Below are 20,964 nucleotides of genomic sequence, written 5' to 3'. Positions count from 1 at the left end.
TACAATCACAGTGTTGTTGGCTTATTGTAATAAGTGACAACAACGTTAAAAAATTATTGCTATTATCATAGAACTTTTAGCAACATTTGATTCATTGTTACCAACCACTGCATTGAACAGCTGTACCCAAGGCAGTGCCAATTGTACTGTGTACTTGGCTTTATTCAATTCCTTCACATTTTAATTTGCTACGTGTAAATAGCATTGTCCTTTCATTTTGGCCACCTACACTGACGGAGCTACCAAGAATCCTATCTTTGACACCGTTCTCAAATTGCTCTCTGTTTCTTTTTGTAATTGTAATGTCAATTGCTCTCTGCTTCAAAGACTACTCCCCAACATTCTTCAATTCAATGACACCATTACTCTTTCAAAATTCTTTTTTGTCAAAGACGAATCCAGCTAATTCATCACCCATGAATTTGAAATTTTTGAAGAGAACTAGAGGAAGATTTTGGTAAAAATTGAAAGAAAAGGAGCATCGATATAAACATTGACCCCGCTCGCCGCAAAAAGGTACGTTTTTCATCAATTTTTGTGGAATAGCAGCTGAAATTTAGTTCTCTGATTTCCTCATTAGTTGCAGATGTAAATATGGCTTAAAATAAATTAATGAGATTTTGCTTTGACACTAGCAACAGTAAATTTGTATTGTTGGCAATACACTTTATTTTTGCCTACAAAATAGGTGGGTTGTGGCCTAAAACTTAGCTAATTATTTTCCAGTTTTCCGCCAAAATCAAACGCGCCAAAATTTTCTCTTGTTAATCACTTTTTTCGGATTTTTAGCCCACTATTTTAGTTGCTTTGGGTAAGTTTTTTGTTGCTGCCATATTTTATTTGAAAACATAGTTGTTCTAAAATATAATAACTAAGCAATAATTTATATTTGGTAGAACCCTTAATTGTCTCAACAAGTTCTGTTCACACCTTAATTTTCTCAACAGGTTTGGTTAGTGGCCTAAGATTTAGCTTAGTATTTTTTAACTTTCCGCCCAAAGAAAAGCGGCAAACCAGTTTCTTCCTTTTAATTATTTTTTCCTTAATCCTTAGCCTATTTCAGTTAGCATTCTAGCAAGGTTTTCTCCTTTATTATTCTAAAGCTCTGAGCAATTGGTTATGGTCTATTCTTTGCTTCATTATTTCTCGTCTACAAAGTCTGGTGAGTTTTGCTGATTACTATTTATCTATAGTGTGTTCCTTCGCTTGTATCACTGCTCGTTCAATTTATATGCTGTTATTTTTATTGTATTTTAGTATAGAGTCTTTCTCTGACCTTTTCCTTATTTATTTTTTTGCTAAATTGACAACAAAAAATTGAGGGACAGTTAATATTTTATATTTTTGTAGGTTATTATATGATGGATAAAAGTTGGATACTTCTTAGGAATAGGGCATTACGAGAATACTTGAATGGCGTGGAACAATTTTTAAACTTTGCATTTTCAAATCCTAATGTTGGTTTAAGAATTCAATGTCCATGCATTAACTGTAACCATGTGCGTAGGAAAACACGAGAAGAAGTGAAAATAGATTTACTTAGGTGGGGTATAGATCCAACATATAATAGGTGGATTCATCATGTGAGTCAGAGTCATCTTCAGATGATGAAATAAATTCTAGTGCAAATTCAAATTTTGGAAATGATGATGATGCCACTTTCGAGATGTTGCATGACATGTATCATGGTGTTCCTATAGATAATATAACTCATGATCCGTCTGATGAGTCGGCTGAGTCTAGATATGAAGAACCTAATGCAGAAGCTAAGGGTTTTTATCGGTTGTTAAAGGATGCAGAGCAGAAGTTATATCCAGATTGTGAAAAGTTCTCGAAGCTCTCTTTTGTAATGCGTCTTTTTCAAATGAAATGCTTGCATGGTTGGAGTAATACTCCATTAGACTCTTTGTTAAAACTATTAAGTGATGCCTTTCCCAAAGGACATGTGCTCCCTAATTCTATTTATGAAGTTCAAAAGATTATTAAAGATTTGGGTCTGGATTATGTGAAAATAGATGCTTGTGTTAATAATTGCATCTTATATAGAAAGGAATATGTGGATCTTGAGAAATGTCCTAAATGTGGTGAGAAAAGATGGATAGTACAGAAAGAAGGAGAAGATGACAACGAGGTTGCTTCAAGTAAATTGAATAAGAGAAAGAAAGGAATTCTTGGAAAAATTCTTAGATACTTTCCTTTGATCCCAAGATTACAATGATTGTTTATGACTAAACGAACCACATAAGATATGATGTGGCATAAAAATAAGCGAGATGATGATGGAGTATTAAGGCATCCAGCTGACTCACTGACGTGGAAAATTTTTGATGAGAAGCATTTGGATTTTGCATCAGATCCGCGTAATGTAAGACTTTGACTTGCTTCAGATGGTTTTAACCTTTTGGTTCCATGAGTAATGCCTATAGTATGTGGCCAGTATTTTTGATTCCATATAATCTTCTCCCATGGCTATGCATGAAACAACCTAATATTTTATTGTCCTTGCTTACTCCTGGCCCAAAAAGCTCTGGTATGGATATATATTTGTATTTCCAACCTTTGGTTGATGATTTGAAAAAATTATGGGAGGATGGAATTGAGATTTATGATGCTTTTAAGCAACAAAATTTTCAATTACGTGCTTCTTTGTTGTGGACAATTAATGACTTTCTATCATATGCCATGTTGTCCGGTTGGAGCACAAAAGGTAAATTTGCTTGTCCAGTTTGTCATGTAAATACTTGCTCCATTTACTTGAAATATGGTCGAAAGCATTGCTATATGGTTCATCGTAGGTTCTTGAAAATAAATCATCCTTATCGTCGGACCAAAAGTTCTTTTGATAACACAAGGGAAGAAAGACCTCCACCACAAGCATTGAGTGGAGATGATGTGCTTGCACAACTAAATACATCCTTACAAGGATCCATGGGTGACAACACAAGAAAAAGAAAACGAGATACAAAAAGACGTGACAACTGGAAGAAGAAAAGTATATTCTTTGAACTCCCATATTGGAAGACTGTATTGTTGAGACATAATTTGGATGTAATGCATATAGAAAAAAATATTAGTGAAAGCGTGATAGGAACGTTGTTGGATATTGACGGAAAAACAAAGGACACATTGAAATCTCGATTGGACATACAAGAGATGAGAATCAAAAAGCCTCTTCATCCAATAAAAAGTGGGGATAAGTACATACTTCCTCCTGCTAGTTATACAATGTCCAAAACTGAGAAGATTAAATTCTGTCAACTCATCAAAGATGTCAAGTTTCCTGATGCTTGTGCTTCTAACATTAGTCTTTGTGTCAATCTTAAGGAAGCTAGACTTTTTGGACTCAAAAGTCACGGTCACTATGTTCTTTTCCAGCGTATCTTTCCATTTATCATAAAAGGGATTTTGCCAAAGGATGCATATGATCCGTTAATTGAATTGTCATTATTCTTTAGCGATTTGTGCGCTAAAGAGTTGCATATGGATAAGTTAGATAAAATAGATAAAAGTATACGGATGACAATTTGCAAACTAGAACGTATATTCCTACCATCCTTCTTTGATGTCATGATTCATTTGGCAATCCATTTAGCAAAGGAGGCAAAGGAGGGTGGTCCTGTTCAATTTCGATGGATGTATTTCATCGAGAGGTTAGACTTTTACAACTCTAAATTTTTCTTTTAGTTGAAATTTGCTCAAAACTAATATATCTTTACTTAACAGAATGTTGCGCATATTAAAAGGTTATGTACGCAACATGGCTCGCCCAGAAGGGTCAATTGCTGAGGGCTATCTTGTAGAGGAATGCATGGCATTCTGTTCCAAATATTTGACTGATATGGAGACAAAGGAAAATCGCCCGGATAGGAATTCTAATTCTTCCAACATGGATCCTAATGGCTTATCTATATTCAACTGTCGTGGTAAGCCATTTGGAGGGGGTGATTGGACAAAATTGAATGATCTTGAAATCAAGCAAGCGCATTTTTACAACCTCCAAAATTGTGCAGAAATTGGCCCTTTTATCGAGTAAAAAAACTTTTCACTTAGTTTACATTCTTTCTTCTTATGAATTCTTTCAATGACTATCTTGTAATATTTTCATTTTATTTTAATTTTCACCATCTATAGGGAACATTTAGAAATATTAACAAAGAAGAATAATAGAAATGTTGCCAAGAGGCACAAAGAGGAATTTCCTTTATGGTTTCAGAAAAAGGTAACTTATATAATTCAATGTTGGTTGATATTTATTTAGGACAATTCATAAATTTTATTTTTAAGTAGTACTAATATTTGTGAGTTTGTAATTAATAGGTGCTACAATTAAAAGATAACGGTGACAGTCAAATTACTGATCAATTGCTAGCTTTGGCAAGAGGTCCAGATTTACGAGTTGAATGCCATAATGGATATGTTTTGAATGGTTTTAGGTTTCGAACAATGACATCTGAGAAATTTTTAAAAACTCAAAATAGTGGTGTAGTTGTAAAGAGTGATGAATATACAGAAAATGCTGATTATTATGGAAAGATAAGAAGAATATTAGAAATCCAATATTTGGACAAAATTCAGTGATATTATTCCAATGTGACTGGTTTGAAGTTCCGCCGCATGGTCGAAGTCAAAGTAGAGGTTACCAAAGGGATGAATATGGATTCATATGTGTGGATGTGACACGACTTCATTACACAAACGATCCATTTATTCTAGGATCACAAACTCAATCTGTGTATTATGTTAAACATGATCAAAATGAGAATTGGAATGCAGTGGTAAGGGTAAGACCATGAAACTTGTATGATCTACCCGAATAAGATGATGAAAGAGAACCTTATCAATTAACTGACCTGGTTGAAAGGGAAGAGCAAAATCTTCAAGTAGAATCAGACACTGATATAATTAGAATACAAAGAGAAGATATTGATGGATTGAGTGTTGAAGCACCTTCTCTCAAATGAGGAAGTAATAGACTTAGAAGTTGTAGCTGAATCGGATCATGAAGATAGTGATGACTCAACAGATGAAGAATATTTATCTGAGGATGAACATGATGAAAATAAGGATGGTAATTGGCTGTGAGGATGAATGTAATTTTTCACCACCTTGCCCAAATGGTTAATTTTTCCTTTCCGCTTCTCTTTTTATTTCTTTATTATGTTTGTTACTATTTAACTTCATTTAATATTTAGAATGTTTAGCTTCATTCCATGCCAAATAATGAGTCAAAATATATCTGAATACATGATTTTATATCTAACAATCGTTATTTAGTCACTATATTTGTTTTATTTTTACTTAAATAGTCTGTTTGGCATACATCTTAATCTATAGTTATGTTTTTGGATAAATTATTTTCTGATTGACAATATGTGCAATGTTCTGCCTTCACTTCTACTTTCAACTAGTTCCAGTATAATTCTTTTTATTATGTCTTGCAGACTATCATGAAGACAAATGCGCATGTTTCTGCTAGTGTTGAATCTGCAGGAGTAATTTCAAACCCACAACCACGTGAGTTGATTCATTTAGTAAAAAGTAACTTTGAGAAATATCATGCTTGTATAACTTAGTAGAAACAGACTTTTTATGCCTTCAAATTTGGTAATAAATTCTTATAAAGAGTAGGATTTAATTATTTGAGTAATTGATTTGTTTTTAGTCACTTTGAGTGAAGTATGATAATAATATATACTTTAAATCATAAGCTTTTTTGAACTACTAATCTTTTAAATTTTCTCATGCATTTCAAGTAGAAGATACAATAGGTTGTTAGTTGCTATTTATTGTATAGACATTCATTTTGTAGAGGAAAAGAAATTGTTCTCCATCTATTTGTGGATTAGAGATCACATCTTTATATTATTTATAAATTGTAATTATTTTGGAAGTTGAAGTTTGTAAGGACTTCATATGAAAAATACCATGCCTAAGGTCGATACATCTATTTCTTTTCTGTAGAGTATTTTTCTCAGTGATGAATTGATGTGGAAGTTTTCTGGAGTCTTTTATTTTAATATCCTTGTGTATTGTTGAAGGACAAATGAGAAAAGGAAGGGGGAAGACTAGAGGGTTTTTAATCCAAAAGAAACGCAAAAATAATCTCAATGGAAAGCTGGAGGTGATTATCCCACCCGATCGAACAATAGCAGTTGGTCCTGGAGCTAATAATTTTGTTGCCGAGCTTTCAGTTACAGTTGACCAAAATGCTAAGCATGATGTCAAAACTTGGAAGAAAGTTTCTGATCTAGCAAAAGAAAGGATTGTTGCTCATATGCTGGTAATTCTCTTTGTATATCTTTAAGTTCATAGTTTTTTATTCTTGAATGAGTAGTATTCAACCAAATGACATATTTAGTAACATTTGCCCATTATACTAGTAGTATGTATAAAGAACAGTAGGCATATTTTAATCTAATGGTTCCAGCTTTGAAATCCTTTATTATAGGTTCCACATACAAATCTATTCAGTTGCTAGTAGAGTCTTATGTGACAAAGCTATCACTTCTAATTTGAGTGCAGGACGCCTTTGAAATTACAGACACGCAACACACTAGGGAAACTATCCTTCATACAGCTAATAATTTGTATCGATATCGTCGTAGTAGGCTCCATGATCATTTCAAGAAATTTGCTACAAAGGAGGAACGATTGCAAAACATACCAGAAGATGTCACTGAAGTTGAATGGAAATTCTTGGTGGACTATTTCGACTCTGATCCTTTCAAGGTAATTAAATGAAATATGCACAATAGCTATTATTTAGCTAAAAGAATTCTGAAAAATGTCTACGTCAACTAGGGAAGTTACAAAAAACTAAGAAAGCAACCTATGAAATGGAACTTAAATTCTCATCACCAGATCCAAAGTCTTGTTTATTTCTTATTTTACTTTTTATACTTGAATTATAGGATATATCATTAATTCATATTCAATGCAGAGAATGAGTGCTAGAAACAAAATAAATAAAGCAAAACAAGGAATCAATCATATTTGCGGTAGAAAATCCTTCGGGGCAATCTCTTTTGAAGAGGTGAGATATGTCTTATTTAATGAATTTAGTAATTCTTTCTTCAATAACATAATTTGATTTAATTTGTTAGAGAGATGCAATCACCGAAAAAGAGCCGAACTTTCAGAAACTTTGGGAGAAAACTCACATGAAAAATAGTCATTGCGTCAACGATGCCACTGCTGAATTGAATGTATTTACAAAACTCTAATCTTTAGTCATATGATATGAGTTTATTAAAAAAAATATTGAAAGCTAAAGCTTGTATGCCCTGTTTTTAGGATAAAGTGAATGAATTGGTTGCAGAGTAAATTCAAGAAACAGAAGAGGGTACTGATGATATGGACCCTATTGTTAATGCGTCCTTTATGAAAATTGTTGGAGAAAAGTCAGGCTATTACCGCAGCCAAGGATCGGGACTTAAGCTAACAAATAAGCGATCCATGCAAGGGCTTCAAGAGCAACTGCAAGCACAAAAAAAAAGAGGTGGAAGAAGAACGTCATAAACGAGAGAGTGTAGAATCTAAACTTAAAGAGGTGCAAGAGCAACTTGAGGAGGAGCGGAAAAATCTAGAAGTCATAAAAGCTCATGTAGGAGTAATGGAAGCCCGTGTAGGACGTGAGCAGAAAATGTTAAAAGAGGGCATGGTGGGACTTACATCCCTTATACAAAGTTCCCAGGTATTAGTATAAGCACTAAAGTTTCTGTAGGTTCCTTATGAAGACCAAATAGTTATTTTATAAATCTTTTGAGCTAAATCAGAAGTTGTAACATGTAACAATGATTCACGTGTTATATCTTTAAATATTTCTAATGTTCCTCTATTTGGCATCATTCCACCTAAAATTGGTCTTTTAGATAAATTTGAAACCCTTATTATATTTGGAGATAACTTAATTGGTACACACCCTTTAGATATATCCAAGATTTCTTCTATCAAATACGTTAATCTTTCGAATAACAGTTTTAATCTCACATTGAAAGTTCACAGTGGTTGGGTTTGGAGGGTAACTTACTTACTGGAAAAATGCCAAAGATTTTGGCTTTGCTTCCAAATCTTGAACTTAGGTTAGGTTATTTTAATAGTTATGAAGGTGGAATTCCACCTGAGTTTGGTTATATTAGTACTCTTAAGCTGCAAAGATTCTTTAAGTTTGTTAACTAACCTATTAATTGCACTTGTAGTACGCAGTGCTTTCCAATAATTCTTTGCTATTGTTCTGGAAAGTGAAACTTGTCAGTCTTTTTGATATTACAAAATAGTATCATCCTTGGCCCTATCATGTTTAAGATCTTTATTTGTACTCTGTTTAACAGACTCAACTTCCTGCTGTACTTTTTAATATTATTACAAATTTAAGTGGTTCAGATGAGGCAAGTCCTGCAAATCCTATGGATGACATCATGGTAAGTAAACTCCACCTAATAATACTTGATATCTTTTTGTTTGTTCAGTTGATACTCTTACTAAACCACATAAAAGAGTGTTGTATGTTTAGTTGGTTGCACCTCAGTTCTTGAGGTCATTTTAGTTTAATGAGGTTAAGGAGTTTCTGAAGTATTTTTTAATCTATTTTTATTTAGTTTTTTTGGAGTAGATACTTGATATGATATCTTGGAGTTTATGTTATAATGTTTTTTAGCTGAATATTTCTACCCCTACCATACTGTCTAATGCAAATAAGCCTATGTGGTTCCCTCTATTTTAAATCAAAGTCTAATTAATATTATTTTTTTGTAGGATGATGATGCGTAAACCAACGCTTCTTGCAATATGGTTCATGTGCTGCACAAGTCGGAAGATCTGTCTTTTGAGTTCTATTAGATTAGAATTTAGTGACCTAGGACACGTGATTTTTTTATCCTTTTCAGTAAAAACTTTTAGAAGTATTTAGATTTTAGAAGGGTGTAAATATCTAGTACAACAAGTGTAAATATCTAGTACAACAACTTTATGTATTGATCTTTTGCATATATATAATATTCAGTAGTTTATATACATTTGTTAAAAATCTAAAAGCATATAGGAATTATGTATATAGCAACAATTCATAAGTTGTTGCTAAAAATATTTCACGGAGCTTATATGCAACAATTAATGTTGTTGACACAAAGTAACTTATTGCCACAATAACGCTTGTTGCTAAAATTCTTGATAACAAATTAACTAGCAATTCCCGCCATTTTTTTTGTAACAACTTATATTGTTGGAAAAATGATTGATTTGTCGCAAAAATTATTGTTGTTGCTGAATATTTTTATAAACCACAATTATATGCCTTTATAACAACAAAATAAAATTTATTGCAACAACAAGATTTGTTGTGATAATTTAGCTTTTTGGCAACAACATTGGTTTTTGTTGCATAGATTTTTAGTTTGCTACAACAACGTGCAACAACTTATTTTTTGTTGCGAAAAAACGACAACCAACATATTACAACAAAAAATGTTAGCCCCGTAACTTCGGGAGAAGGGGTGCCTCCTCACAAAGGGGGTCGCAGTGACCAGGCCCGTTGCAAATTTCGTAGTTTCTTGTAGTCGATGGCTTAAGGGAGAGGATTCTAGAGGAGGCACACAATTCTCGGTATTCCATTTATCCAGGTGCTACGAAGATGTATAACGACCTGAGACAGCATTATTGGTGGCGGCGGATGAAGAAAGACATAGTTGAATATGTACCTAGGTGCCTAAACTGCCAACATGTTAAGTATGAGCACTAGAGGCCAGGTGGCTGATCGAAGCCTACCCTACACTACTATTGAGTAGCGAGAGAGGGTCCAAGCAGCTTTTATCCGATTTAGGGTCGGAATCGATTTTCACAGAGAGCTAAAAGTTGGAGTCGGGTATCTATCTAGTTTGGAGTCGTGTATGTGTTCCAAATTACACTTCTAAACATTTTTTTTAGGCTTTTGTTTTACTTCTAATTTTATGAAACACAATGCTAAATTAAACTAGAATAAGCTAAGAGTAAAATATTGCGGGTTGTTCAAATGGTTTAAAAGGCACTAGGGTAGTGACTTTCGCCTAGGTGGTCAATTGACGGATACTTGAGTCTAAGATATGATTGACATATTTGGGGAGTATGATATAACCTTTACACGATTTTACCCACTCTACACCTCTCGGTGGTTCAAATAATTTTGCCCGAATTGACTTTCTCAAGACCAATTGGGTATACAAATTTGCACAAGCAATCAAGGTTCAAGTCGGGTATTACTCTCTCGAGGTTTAACCCTTTAATTCGGGCTATCAATCTCTTGAGTACGCCCCAATTCCTTGTTGGACCAATTTCAGAGACTTAGACTCTCTTTCTCAAGAAGAGCCAAAGTCAACTAAACACAAACTAGTGTTTGCAACCGCTAATTCAGCAATTAAACATGAAATTAGCCCAAATATCAAACACTCATAGTCAATCTAGCCCTAAAATACAAGACCCATCAATTACCCACACTAGGGTTGAGCCACAACCCTAGCTTATGGGTTTAGCTACTCATAATTAAAGAAGAAAAACAAGAAATAGATGAAGACCAACTCATATTAATTAATTACTAAGATAAACAAGAAGATTCAATGTTGAAATGTAGATAAAATTGCCCAAAATAGCTAAAATACTCGAACCCACGAGCGCCGCTCTTAGCTAACTCTATCTGATGACCTAAAAAATGGAAAACGAAGCTATTTATACTAAGCTAAAAAATCTGGACAAAAATACCCCTGCAGGGCTAGTGCGGACCGCACAAAATCACGTGCGGCCGCACTAAGGCTCTTGACATAAAAATCCATCTCTCTGAACTCAGGCAATACGGACCGCACAAAATGGAGTGCGGCCGCGGAGGCTTCTAGTGTGATCCGCATGAAATGGAGTGCGGACCGCATTGGCTTGAAACTCGGAACTGGCAACTCTCTGATCCTTCTTACTGCGGACCACACTAAATCGAGTGCGACTGCATTGATCCCAGTGCGGACCGCACAAAACCTACTGTGGCCTCATTGCTCTTTTTGCCTGAATATCATACTCTCTGAACCTCACTTGTGCGGACCACACAGAATGGTGTGCGGCCGCACTGGCCTTGTTTTGTCTGAGCTTTGTCTTGTCTTGATACTTGTGCAAGTTTCACTCCTTTTGAGCTGATCTTTGACATCTTGTTACCTTGTTGATCAAACCTGCAATCAAGCACAACTTGTGAGCCTTTGAGACTATTTTGTACACATTTCTAATGAAAACTTAAGCAAGAAGGAGTATAAAATGTAGCAAAATCCCTAGTTATCAGTGAGTCCCTTAGATGACTATACCGGAGAGGAAATGGAGCACATTACTATGGACTTCGTAGTCGGGTTGTCGTGGACCTTGTGGAAGTTTGATGCAGTTTGGGTCATTGTCGACAGGTTGACCAAGTCAGCACACTTCATTCCTATTGTGACTACGTATAGTTCAGAGAGGTTGGCCAGATTTATATTCAGGAAATAGTTCGGTTGTATGGTGTGCCTATTTCACTCACATCAAATAGAGGCCCTTAGTTTACTTCGTATTTCTGGAGAGCCGTACAGAGTGAGTTAGGGACCCGTGTAGAGCTCAGCACTGCATTTCATCCACAGACCTACGGGCAGTCAAAGCGGACAATTCAGATCTTGGAGGACATGCTCAAGATATGTGTGATTAACTTTAGAGGACAGTGGGATCGATTCTTGCCTTTGGCCAAGTTCACTTCCAACAACGGTTATCAGTCCAGCATCGAGATGGCTCCATTTGAGGCTTTATATAATCGACGATATCGTTCTCCCATCGGGTGGTTTGAGCCCCACGAGGCTAAGTTATACGATACTGATTTGGTAAAGGATGCCTTGGGAAAGGTAAAATTGATTCTGGAGCGATTTTGACAGCACAATACAAACAGAAGAGTTACACGGATCACAAGGTACGTGATTTATCATTTATGGTGGGCGAGAAGGTTCTCTTGAAAGTCTCGCCGATGAAGGGAATTATGAGATTCGAGAAGAAGGGCAAGTTGAGCCCAAGGTTTATAAGCCCATTTGAGGTGCTGAGAGCAGTTGAAGAGGTTGCTTATGAGCTTGCCTTACCTCCCAGCCTATCAGGAGTTCATCCGATTTTTCACGTGTCTATGCTCCGGAGATATCACGCCAACTTATCACATGTGTTAGACTTTAGCACTATTCAGTTGGATGAGAGCCTCGGTTATGTGGAGGAGCCAGTTGCCATTATTGCTAGATAGGTTCGCCTGTTGAGATCCAAGAGGATTTTCACGGTAAAGATTCAATGGAGGGGCCAACCAGTCAAGAAGGTGACCTGGGAGTCCAAGGAGGACATGTGGAGTAGATATCCACAGTTATTCAGCACTCCAGGTATGATTCTAAACCCGTTAGAGGACAAACGTTTGTTTAAGAGGTGGAGAATGTAACGACCTGACCGGTCATTTTTCCTTCTAGAACCTCATCCCCCTAAATAAGACTTCTCATACGTGCTTTTATTATTTTATGACTTGCGGGGATGGTTAGTTTGGGATTTAAAAGGGTTCGGGTTGAAATCGAAATACTTAGTTCCTTAAGGTTGGCTTAATAAGGCTAAGTCAAACTTCGGTCAAAATTTTGAGTAAACTACCTCAGAATCGGGATTTGACGATTCCAATAGGTTCGTATGATAATTTCGGACTTGGCCGTATATTCGAATCGGGTTTTAGACGATCCGGGAGTGTTTCAGTGCCTAATAGTAAAAGTTGGCATTTTGAGTGAATTTCATAAGTTTGGGTTGAAGTGGATTTTTACATTCTAGATGTCTGTTTGGGATTCCAAGCCTCAAAATGGATTCGTATGGTGATTCTAAAGTTAGGATCACGTCCGAAAGTGGATTCGGAGGTTCGTAGGTCGTTTCGGAGTCATTTGGCGAAAATGGGAAATTTGAAGTTTTGGAAAATTTGACCGAGGGTGGGCTTTATGATATCGGGTTCGTATTCTGGTTCTGGAAGTTGGAGTAGGTTTGTAACGTCATTTAAGACTTGCATGCAAAATTTGGTATCATTCTGATTAGTCTAAGTATGATTTTGACGCGTTCAGAGCAATTAGGAAACTTAAAATTCAAAGTTTGATTCAATTTGGTTTTGGGGTGTAATTATTGGTTTCGTTGTTTTTTTACGCGTTTCGAGAGTTCGAGCAGGTCCGTATCGTGATTACAGACTTGATGGTGTAGTTGGATGGGTCCCGAGGGACTCGGGTGTGTTTTGGACCGCCCGGAGCTAAATCTGAGAAACCAGAAATTTCCGGTTCTGGTTTCCTTCTTCGCGAAAGCGGGAGGGCCATCGCGTTTGCGATGAAGGATCTAGTGCGGTGGGCAAATTTCCCTTCGCATTCACGGTAAGGCACACACGTTCACGAAGCCTTGTGAGCCTAGGCCTTCACGTTTGCGAACCCCCACTCATGTTCGCGTAGGGGAAACATGGCTTTGAAGGATCAACGGGCTTTGCTCTTCGCATTCACGAAAGAGCTGTCGAGTTAACGATGCCCAGTTAGTGTAGGCCTTCGCGAAAGCAAGGCTTCTTCCGCGTTCGAGAAGAAAGCTATCACAGCTGGGCAGACCCTTATTTTAAATACGGACTTAGCCATTTTTCTCTTATTTTTCACATACTTGGGCGATTTTGGAGCTTCAAAAAGGGGGATTTCAACCTAACTATTGAAGGTAAGTAATTCCTACCTAATGTGATTTAATATATAGATTTTGGGTAGATTTTAACATGTAAATTTGTGAAAATCATGTGTTTAGGTGAAAACCTAGGTTTTTGATAAAAATGAGATTTAACCACGATATTTGTTATGGAATTTAGAGAAAATCATATATTTAAGTTCATAGAGGATATGGGTAACAACTTTCTTCAAAAAAATTCGGAATTTAGGCACGTGGGTCTGGGGTGAATTTTAGAGATTCTTCAAATAGGCTTGGGAAATCACTTTGATAGTTAGGATATGAACTTTTAAGCATGTATTAATTAATTTATATAACATTTGGCTAGCTTCGAGTTGTTTGACACCGAATTGAGGATGTGAGCACATTCTTGGACCGGAAAGTAGGTCTTGAAACGAGGTAAGTCTCTTTTCTAACCTTGTAAGAGGGAATTAACCCCATAGGTGAATTGAATTAATATGAGCTTCTATTTGTGGGGGCTACGTACGCACAAGGTGATGAGAGTCCGTACATAACTACTAATTATGCTTATGTTCGGGTAATCTTAGGTTTACATATCATGCTATACCTACATTATTTGCCCTACTTGATAACTTAATTGCCTAAGTCATATTGAAAGTTGATAAAAGAAGTGTAAAAGGTTAAATTTCATATACTTGAAGTTGTAAATGAGACACATGATTGTTATTTAAAATTTGTGTTTCTTTGAAGTATTCTCTATTTGTGGAGTGAGCCGAACACTTCGGTAGCAGATAGATGCATCTATGGTTCGTATCGTTCGACCCTCGGCAGTGCATAGTTTAAATATTATGTTGGATCGGGCTGTACGACCTTGACATAATTTGCGCATGACAAATTTTTGGAACTATTCATTATTGATATTGCTTAAATGCCTTGAGATACAAACTATTAAATGATGAAAATAACTTGGAAATTAATATTTGTGAAATGAGTATTTACTATTATCAGTTATTGAGTTTTCAATATTATTTATGCAATCCATGCTTAGCATACAAATTTTGATATATCATTGTTAGCCCATAGTAAGTGTCAAAGTCGACCCCACGTCAATACTTCTTCGAGGTTATACTGGATACTTACTGGGTATATGTTGTTTATGTACTCACGGTACACTTCTGCACTAAATGCGCAAGATCTGAGGCAGGTACATCTGGTTATCAGTCCGGCGCACACGTTTGACTCCCTATACGAGACTATACGGTGAGCTTCCCTTCCGAGCCATACTGCAACAGTCGAAGTCTTCCTTTTGTTATATTTTTCTGTCTATTTCATTTCAAACAGTAGACTAATATTCTTTTGTATATTCTACTAGAATGCTCATACAGTTGTGACTCCCGATCTTGGTACACACTAGTAGACTTATGGTTTGGGGTTGTATTTCTGCGATTATGATTGTATTTAGCTGCTTTCGTTTTGATTATTTAAAGTCCCTTATTCATCAAATCTTTTAAATTAAGGAAAGTTATATACTTGAAAAACTTATAAAATGGGAAATCACTAGATTGTTCACTGTTGGCTTGCTTAGCAACGGTGTTGGGCGCCATGACAACCTAAAATGGAATTGGGTCGTGACAAGGGGAGAATGATGCAAGATCAAGAAGGTCAAGAATCCAAGAAATTCAAGAAATTCAATAATCCATTCAAGATTAGAATTTATTTTCCATAAAGATTAGGATTTCTTATTTATTGTTTCCTAGTAATTTGATTCTTGTTTTAATACGAGTATGTTTAGAGATCTATTCAAATTGGGATAGATAGTTGGCAGTTCATTCCTACTAGAATTCTTTTTCCTATTTTTAGTTAGGATAGATTTTCTAAGCCTTATTCTTATTCTAGTTTAATTAGAATTGGTTTTTCTTAATCTCATTAATTATACAATTTGTAAGGCATGCCTATTTAAAGGGCTCAATAAGCTAAAAATAAACATTGGTGATTAGTTCTTCTAAACTCTTGCTTCAAAAATGTGATTTATCTTTTATTTCATTCTTCTTTCTTTATTCAATGCTTCTTTCAATCTTGCGGGATTGTGAAATGAGTGTGCAAGGTTCTTTTCCTTTTACATTCTTCTCAAATTTCATGTGAGTTTGAAGAAGAACGCTTTCACTTAGTTTGTAAAAAATTTAGCGGGATGCTTTTGCGTTTCTTTCTTCTTCGTGCTTGGGAAGTGCAAAACCTTAAAAGTACATCATATACACACAAACAAAAAGGCGCAGGACCAAAATTTGAAATAACTAATGTAACTATATCTTAACTTGATATCTTACTAATGTTCTTATCTTTCGTATTAAACGTTATTACTGTTCAAAAGAACCCAACCATTTGCAAGTGACCATTCAAGGCTCCAAGTTGAAACTAAAAAACGTTTTTTTAAAGTCAACTCTCTAAGTTTATGGTATAAGTGCTATTCTAGTGTCTAATTGGTAACTTTTTAAATTTCCTACAACATGATTTTCTACATAAACAGAGGATCATGGAAAAATAGTTTTCTTGTACGTATGACTATGACTTCTAATGAATATTCAAACCACCTCATAAACCCAGCAACTGATAAAGTAGCATTTTAGCACATATGCTTAGTCAAACCATGTCAAATAATAAATTCTTTATAGTCATATCTTCATGCGCTATGCAGAAATGACAATTAGGTACATGATTTTTACCAAACTTTTAACAGCCAGTCGTTCAAACATAGATATATTCAAACTACAATCACACTTTGCTAGGAATTTCAGAATGATGTTGGAATTACATGAAAAAAAATCTTAAATCATGAACTCAAAGCAATAAGGTTTAAAGCGAAAAGTCCCGCAGTATCTCTAAAATAAAAACACTCGTAGTATTTTTAACAGGTAAACCAGCTTCCTTCATACAACTCTTACATATGAAAGTAAATTCTAGACAAGTTTCTAAAGTAAATGATCTTAAACCATGATGTAAAACTCGATAAGCTTTAACATGGGAGTCTTAAACCACTGAAATTTTACAATATGATTTCTACATGAAAATTCTAAGTCATGATTGCTAAACAGGCTAAAACCATCATACAATAAGCATTTTCTTTCTTGACAAACATGTACTGCTCACGTTTCAATAGATACACAATCAGAGTTTAACTTCCTAACAGAACAAAAAATCCGGCTCTCGAATCTTCTCCGGCGTAAAAAAATATTATAGTATTCGTGTAGAGGAATCCATTGCAATATAAGAAAGTCGCAGTGGCCCTCTTGTTTCAAAGTTGTTGAATCAACCATTAAAGAGGAAATTTGAAGTTTTCTGCTGAAAACCTAACAACGGTGAAGATTTAGAAAAAAAATGGAGAGAAAAAGAAGAAGCTTGAACAGGCCAAACCCCCCCCCCAATATTTAACATTTACCACGAATTTTTGAAGCAAAAACGTTGAAAGTGAGAGAGAAAATCGTGCTTTAAAAATCGCGAATACAATCTTGGTGTGAGAGAGATAGTGGAAAGAGAAAGAAGAGATATTTTGTTGTGATTTTGGGATAGAATAATCGAAAGAATGAGAGAGAAAAATGGTACATAAGTTATTTAATGCCTTAATGGTAGTGTATACCATAAATACCTATTTTTTTATAAAAAATATAGAAAATAATGTTATAAAAGAGTTTTGATTTATAATAAATATGGTGTAAACCTTTGTTGTAGGAGGTAAAATTTCCTTGTTTGTAATTTAAAGGGCTTTTAGGTTTGGGCTGGTCTTGATGGTAAATAAGATGGGTTTGGGCTAGGTTGGCCTATTTAGTTGGAATTGAGCTAATTCTTCTATTTAGTTGTAAGAGGTTTAACTTAATGGCTGAAGAGTTTAACTTGGGGCAACTCAATTTAACTAGGCCAAATTTGATAGGCTATTTCCTTACTTAAATTAAAAATTAAGAAGAATTAACCCAAATAGCCGCTTATCCAATCATTTAAATTAAAAATAACCGGTGAAAGTATAATATATACATAATTTATGCATAATTAAATGTATAATTTATGTATATGGTTATAAAAAATAAACAATGAATATGGCCGGCTATTTGTGAAAAAGATCCCCTTCTTAGTCTTAATAACTTGGACTAAAATTACAACAAGGACAAACTCATTGAAATCTCATAAGTATGGTCTGTGAAGAATAATGTGTAGGCAGACCTTAACCTTATAACAATGGAGAGATTGTTTCTTGTTCATACGCAGGGGCGGAGCTACCCTTTGACACCCCTTCGCCGGAAAATAACACTGTGTAGATAGGTATTTTTTTAAAAAAATTGAATATATACCATAGGTTGACAACTCTTGACACAAGACAATCTCCTAGTGCAACGGTCAAAGGGTGTCAAAAGTGACTTAAGGTCGCAATTTCCATTCCCTATTGCAGCAGAGTTTCTATTTTTTGGCTTCATTCTTTAGATTTTGACATCCCTTTGTACGGATTCTGGCTCCGCCACTGTTCATACGTTGGCCATCTTTCATTATTCATGATCTGATCGCGTGATTTGTCTATTTCAATCGAAAAGGGGAATAACCTGAACTAAATTCTGAATTTGATGAAATGTTTACATTTGGATCGTAAAAATAAAACACGTCTTCGTCCAAGAAGTATTATTTATTCAGTACCGCTGCCTTCTAAAAAGCAAGAGGTCCCGTTGATTGGCCATTATATTCGACAATGTTCCATTACTGGACGAAACAATTTTGAAGGGAATTTTCGATTTCAGCGTGTCAAATTTTTCATTATTGTTAACATGTTGAACAATGGCTCCCACTAGGTTTTGTCCCATATAATGATTACAAATGAAAATTAGTGATGTTGCAAGAACTGTCCAAACCATATTTTGTACGAAATGAGATAATAAGAAACCAAAAAGTAAAAATTTATTAAGCGTAGAGTGCAAAAAAAAAAAATTAAACTTTTCAGGAAGTAGACAGTTCTTTCCTTTTAACCAAATTTTGTAGCATTGTTCCTCTTTAAAATTTTGAAGTTTGAAAATCTCCTCCTCCCCTTGATTTTTGGTTAATAGTACAAAATACGAGCAGAGGCGGATCCAACACAATAGTCGTGGGTTCAATTGAACCCATAACTTTCGACGAGGAGGATAAATTTATATGTAAAAATGGACAAGGGGAGTTGCTCTAATGGTAAGCAACCTCCACTTCCAACCAAGAGGTTGTGAGTTCGAGTCTCCCCAAGAGCAAGATGAGAAGTTCTTGGAGGGAAGGATGTCGGGGGTCTATTTGGAAACAGCCTCTCTACCCCATGGTAGGGATAAAGTCTGCATACACACTACCCTCCCCAGACCCCACTAAGTGGAATTATACTGGGTTGTTGTTGTTGTTGTGGACTAAAAGTGCAACAAATAATAGATATGAACCTATAACTTTAAGAGTATAATGGGTTCAATACTCAAAATACGAGTACAGTCAAACTTCTCTATAACAGTCTTATTTATTCCGAATTTTTTTAGCTGTTATATCGCAATGTTGTTATAAAGAACATATACTGTTTATATAACATAGCATGAAAATTGATTCCCTAAGAAACTTAACTTTTATAATGAATGACTGTTATAGAAAGATCTGACCGTATAGTAACTTAACTCTTTGGGTGTGTTTGGTATGAATGAAAACATTTTCCGAAAAATATTTTTTAATTTTTTCATATTTGGTTGGCTTAAATGTTTTGGAAAACATTTTCCTCCAACCTTATCAAGAGGAGGGAAAATATTTTCCAAAACTCCTTCTCAACCTTCCCCATTCCAACACCCCCACACCCACCCACCCAACCCTATCCCACGCCTACCCACCCAACCCCCTTTCTCCAAAAAGGCTTTTTTTTCCTTTCAAATTTCAGTTTTTTTTCCATCACCACCCACCCTGCTACCCCCTCCCCCCCCCCCCCCCCCCAAGGAAAAAATATATTATATATATATATATATATATATATATATATATATATATATATATTCAGTTTTAATTTTTTCATTTTTCGGTTTACAGGTTCGGAATTTTACAAGTTCCAACGATATGAGTTCGGAAGTTTATGTATTTGGAAGTTTACATTTTAGAAATTATAAAGTTTACGGGTTCGAAAGTTTAGCGGTTTGGAAGTTTATGAAATTTTTGGGTTCGGAAGGTTGATGGTTTGAAAGTTTATGGCTTCATGTTTATTGTATCTAAATTATTTATGAATACTCTTGAGAAGTTATTTACCTTAATTTACGTACCAAATACTGAAAAATGAATAAAATTACTACTTATTTTCCAAAAAAATATTTTCCACGAAAAATATTTTCCGTTATACTCACCAAACACACCCTTTATATGTGCTTTTTTCTCTGTTTTTTTCATAATGTTTCTTTCCTCCATTTCTTTCCTTTTACTTCCAACCACCAATTTCCACTAGATAGTCAACCCACTCAATCCTCTCCTTTTGCCCCTCTGCCTTGGCCTACTGCAATCATTCTTCTTCTTATTCTTCTCCACTCATTCTCTTCCTTTCAATTGTTCCCCTTCTCTTCCATGATTTTTTCTTTTTCTCTTTTCATTTGGCCTTGTTGTCCATTCCGACGAAGTAGGGGCGGCAGAGAAGAAAAGAAAAAAGAAAAACAAAAGAGTCGACAACTAAGGATATACTTGGTATTTTAACTATCAAAAGTAGCAGGATAAAAATGTCTCAGACAAAATGTTATTCATAAGGATGTTATGAAAATTACCCTAAGAAAAAGCATTTATTTTTCAAAAATCAAAAGATTTTTTGTGGCATATTTTATCCTAAATTCGTCCAATTTTGGTTACTCCCTATAAAATAAGCTGGAAATGTTACTTTTGAAGGGATATAAGCGAGTATATTATAATTGAGAAGTGCAAAATAGTGAAAACTTGGTATCTAGAACAATTTACTAGAATTAAATAATTTAATATTTTGTTTCCTGTATATTACACTGGAGGTATATATTTTTAAACATTAATATCCAGTATTTAATACTGGACGTGAATAATCCAGAATTTTTTATCCTAAATTCGTCCTATTTCGCTTACTCACTATAAATTATGCTGAAAATGCTACTTATGAAGGCATATAAGCTAGTATATTATAATGGAGAAGTTGAAAATAGTGGAAACTTGGTATCTAGAACAATTTATTGGAATTAAATAATTTAGTATTTTGTTTCCTGTATATTACACTGGAGGTATATATTTTTAAACCATAATGTCCAGTATTTAATATTGCACGTGACT

The 20,964-nt window shown here is 35.0% G+C and overlaps 1 protein-coding gene across 12 annotated transcripts; it reads left to right on the top strand.

Moving 5' to 3' along the window:
* Positions 1-213: 213 nt before the first annotated feature.
* On the top strand, positions 214-9,003 carry LOC107828463 (uncharacterized). Of its 12 annotated transcripts, XR_012709347.1 has the most exons (12): positions 214-516; positions 3,593-3,650; positions 3,724-4,029; positions 4,132-5,117; positions 5,442-5,514; positions 6,039-6,280; positions 6,523-6,729; positions 6,941-7,033; positions 7,104-7,205; positions 7,319-7,693; positions 8,331-8,420; positions 8,755-8,945. XR_012709347.1 is itself a non-coding variant. In XM_075253225.1 (10 exons), the coding sequence occupies exons 4-10, from the start codon at positions 5,085-5,087 to the stop codon at positions 8,767-8,769; spliced, it is 753 nt and encodes a 250-aa protein (XP_075109326.1). In that variant the 5' UTR covers positions 214-516; positions 3,593-3,650; positions 3,724-4,029; positions 4,132-5,084; the 3' UTR covers positions 8,770-9,003. The 12 variants fall into 12 exon arrangements, 10 of the variants coding, with proteins under 10 accessions (XP_075109326.1, XP_075109322.1, XP_075109325.1 ...); XR_012709348.1 differs by lacking the exon at positions 8,331-8,420; XM_075253225.1 differs by lacking the exons at positions 7,104-7,205; positions 7,319-7,693 and having other exon boundaries at positions 8,755-9,003.
* Positions 9,004-20,964: the final 11,961 nt, after the last annotated feature.

Source organism: Nicotiana tabacum, chromosome 5, assembly GCF_000715075.1.
Source record: "Nicotiana tabacum cultivar K326 chromosome 5, ASM71507v2, whole genome shotgun sequence".
NCBI lineage: Eukaryota > Viridiplantae > Streptophyta > Magnoliopsida > Solanales > Solanaceae > Nicotiana > Nicotiana tabacum.
The sequence above is the reverse complement of the archived record's forward strand: the minus strand, read 5'-3'. Positions and strand labels throughout refer to the sequence as shown.

Excerpts from the sequence above, each read along its gene's own strand:
- LOC107828463 (XM_016655774.2), top strand. The coding sequence starts at position 3,897 with ATGGCTTATCTATATTCAACTGTCGTG. Across the intron at positions 5,515-6,038 it reads AATTTCAAACCCACAACCAC|GACAAATGAGAAAAGGAAGG; the intron begins GTGAGTTGATTC and ends GTATTGTTGAAG. Across the intron at positions 6,730-6,940 it reads TCGACTCTGATCCTTTCAAG|AGAATGAGTGCTAGAAACAA; the intron begins GTAATTAAATGA and ends TATTCAATGCAG.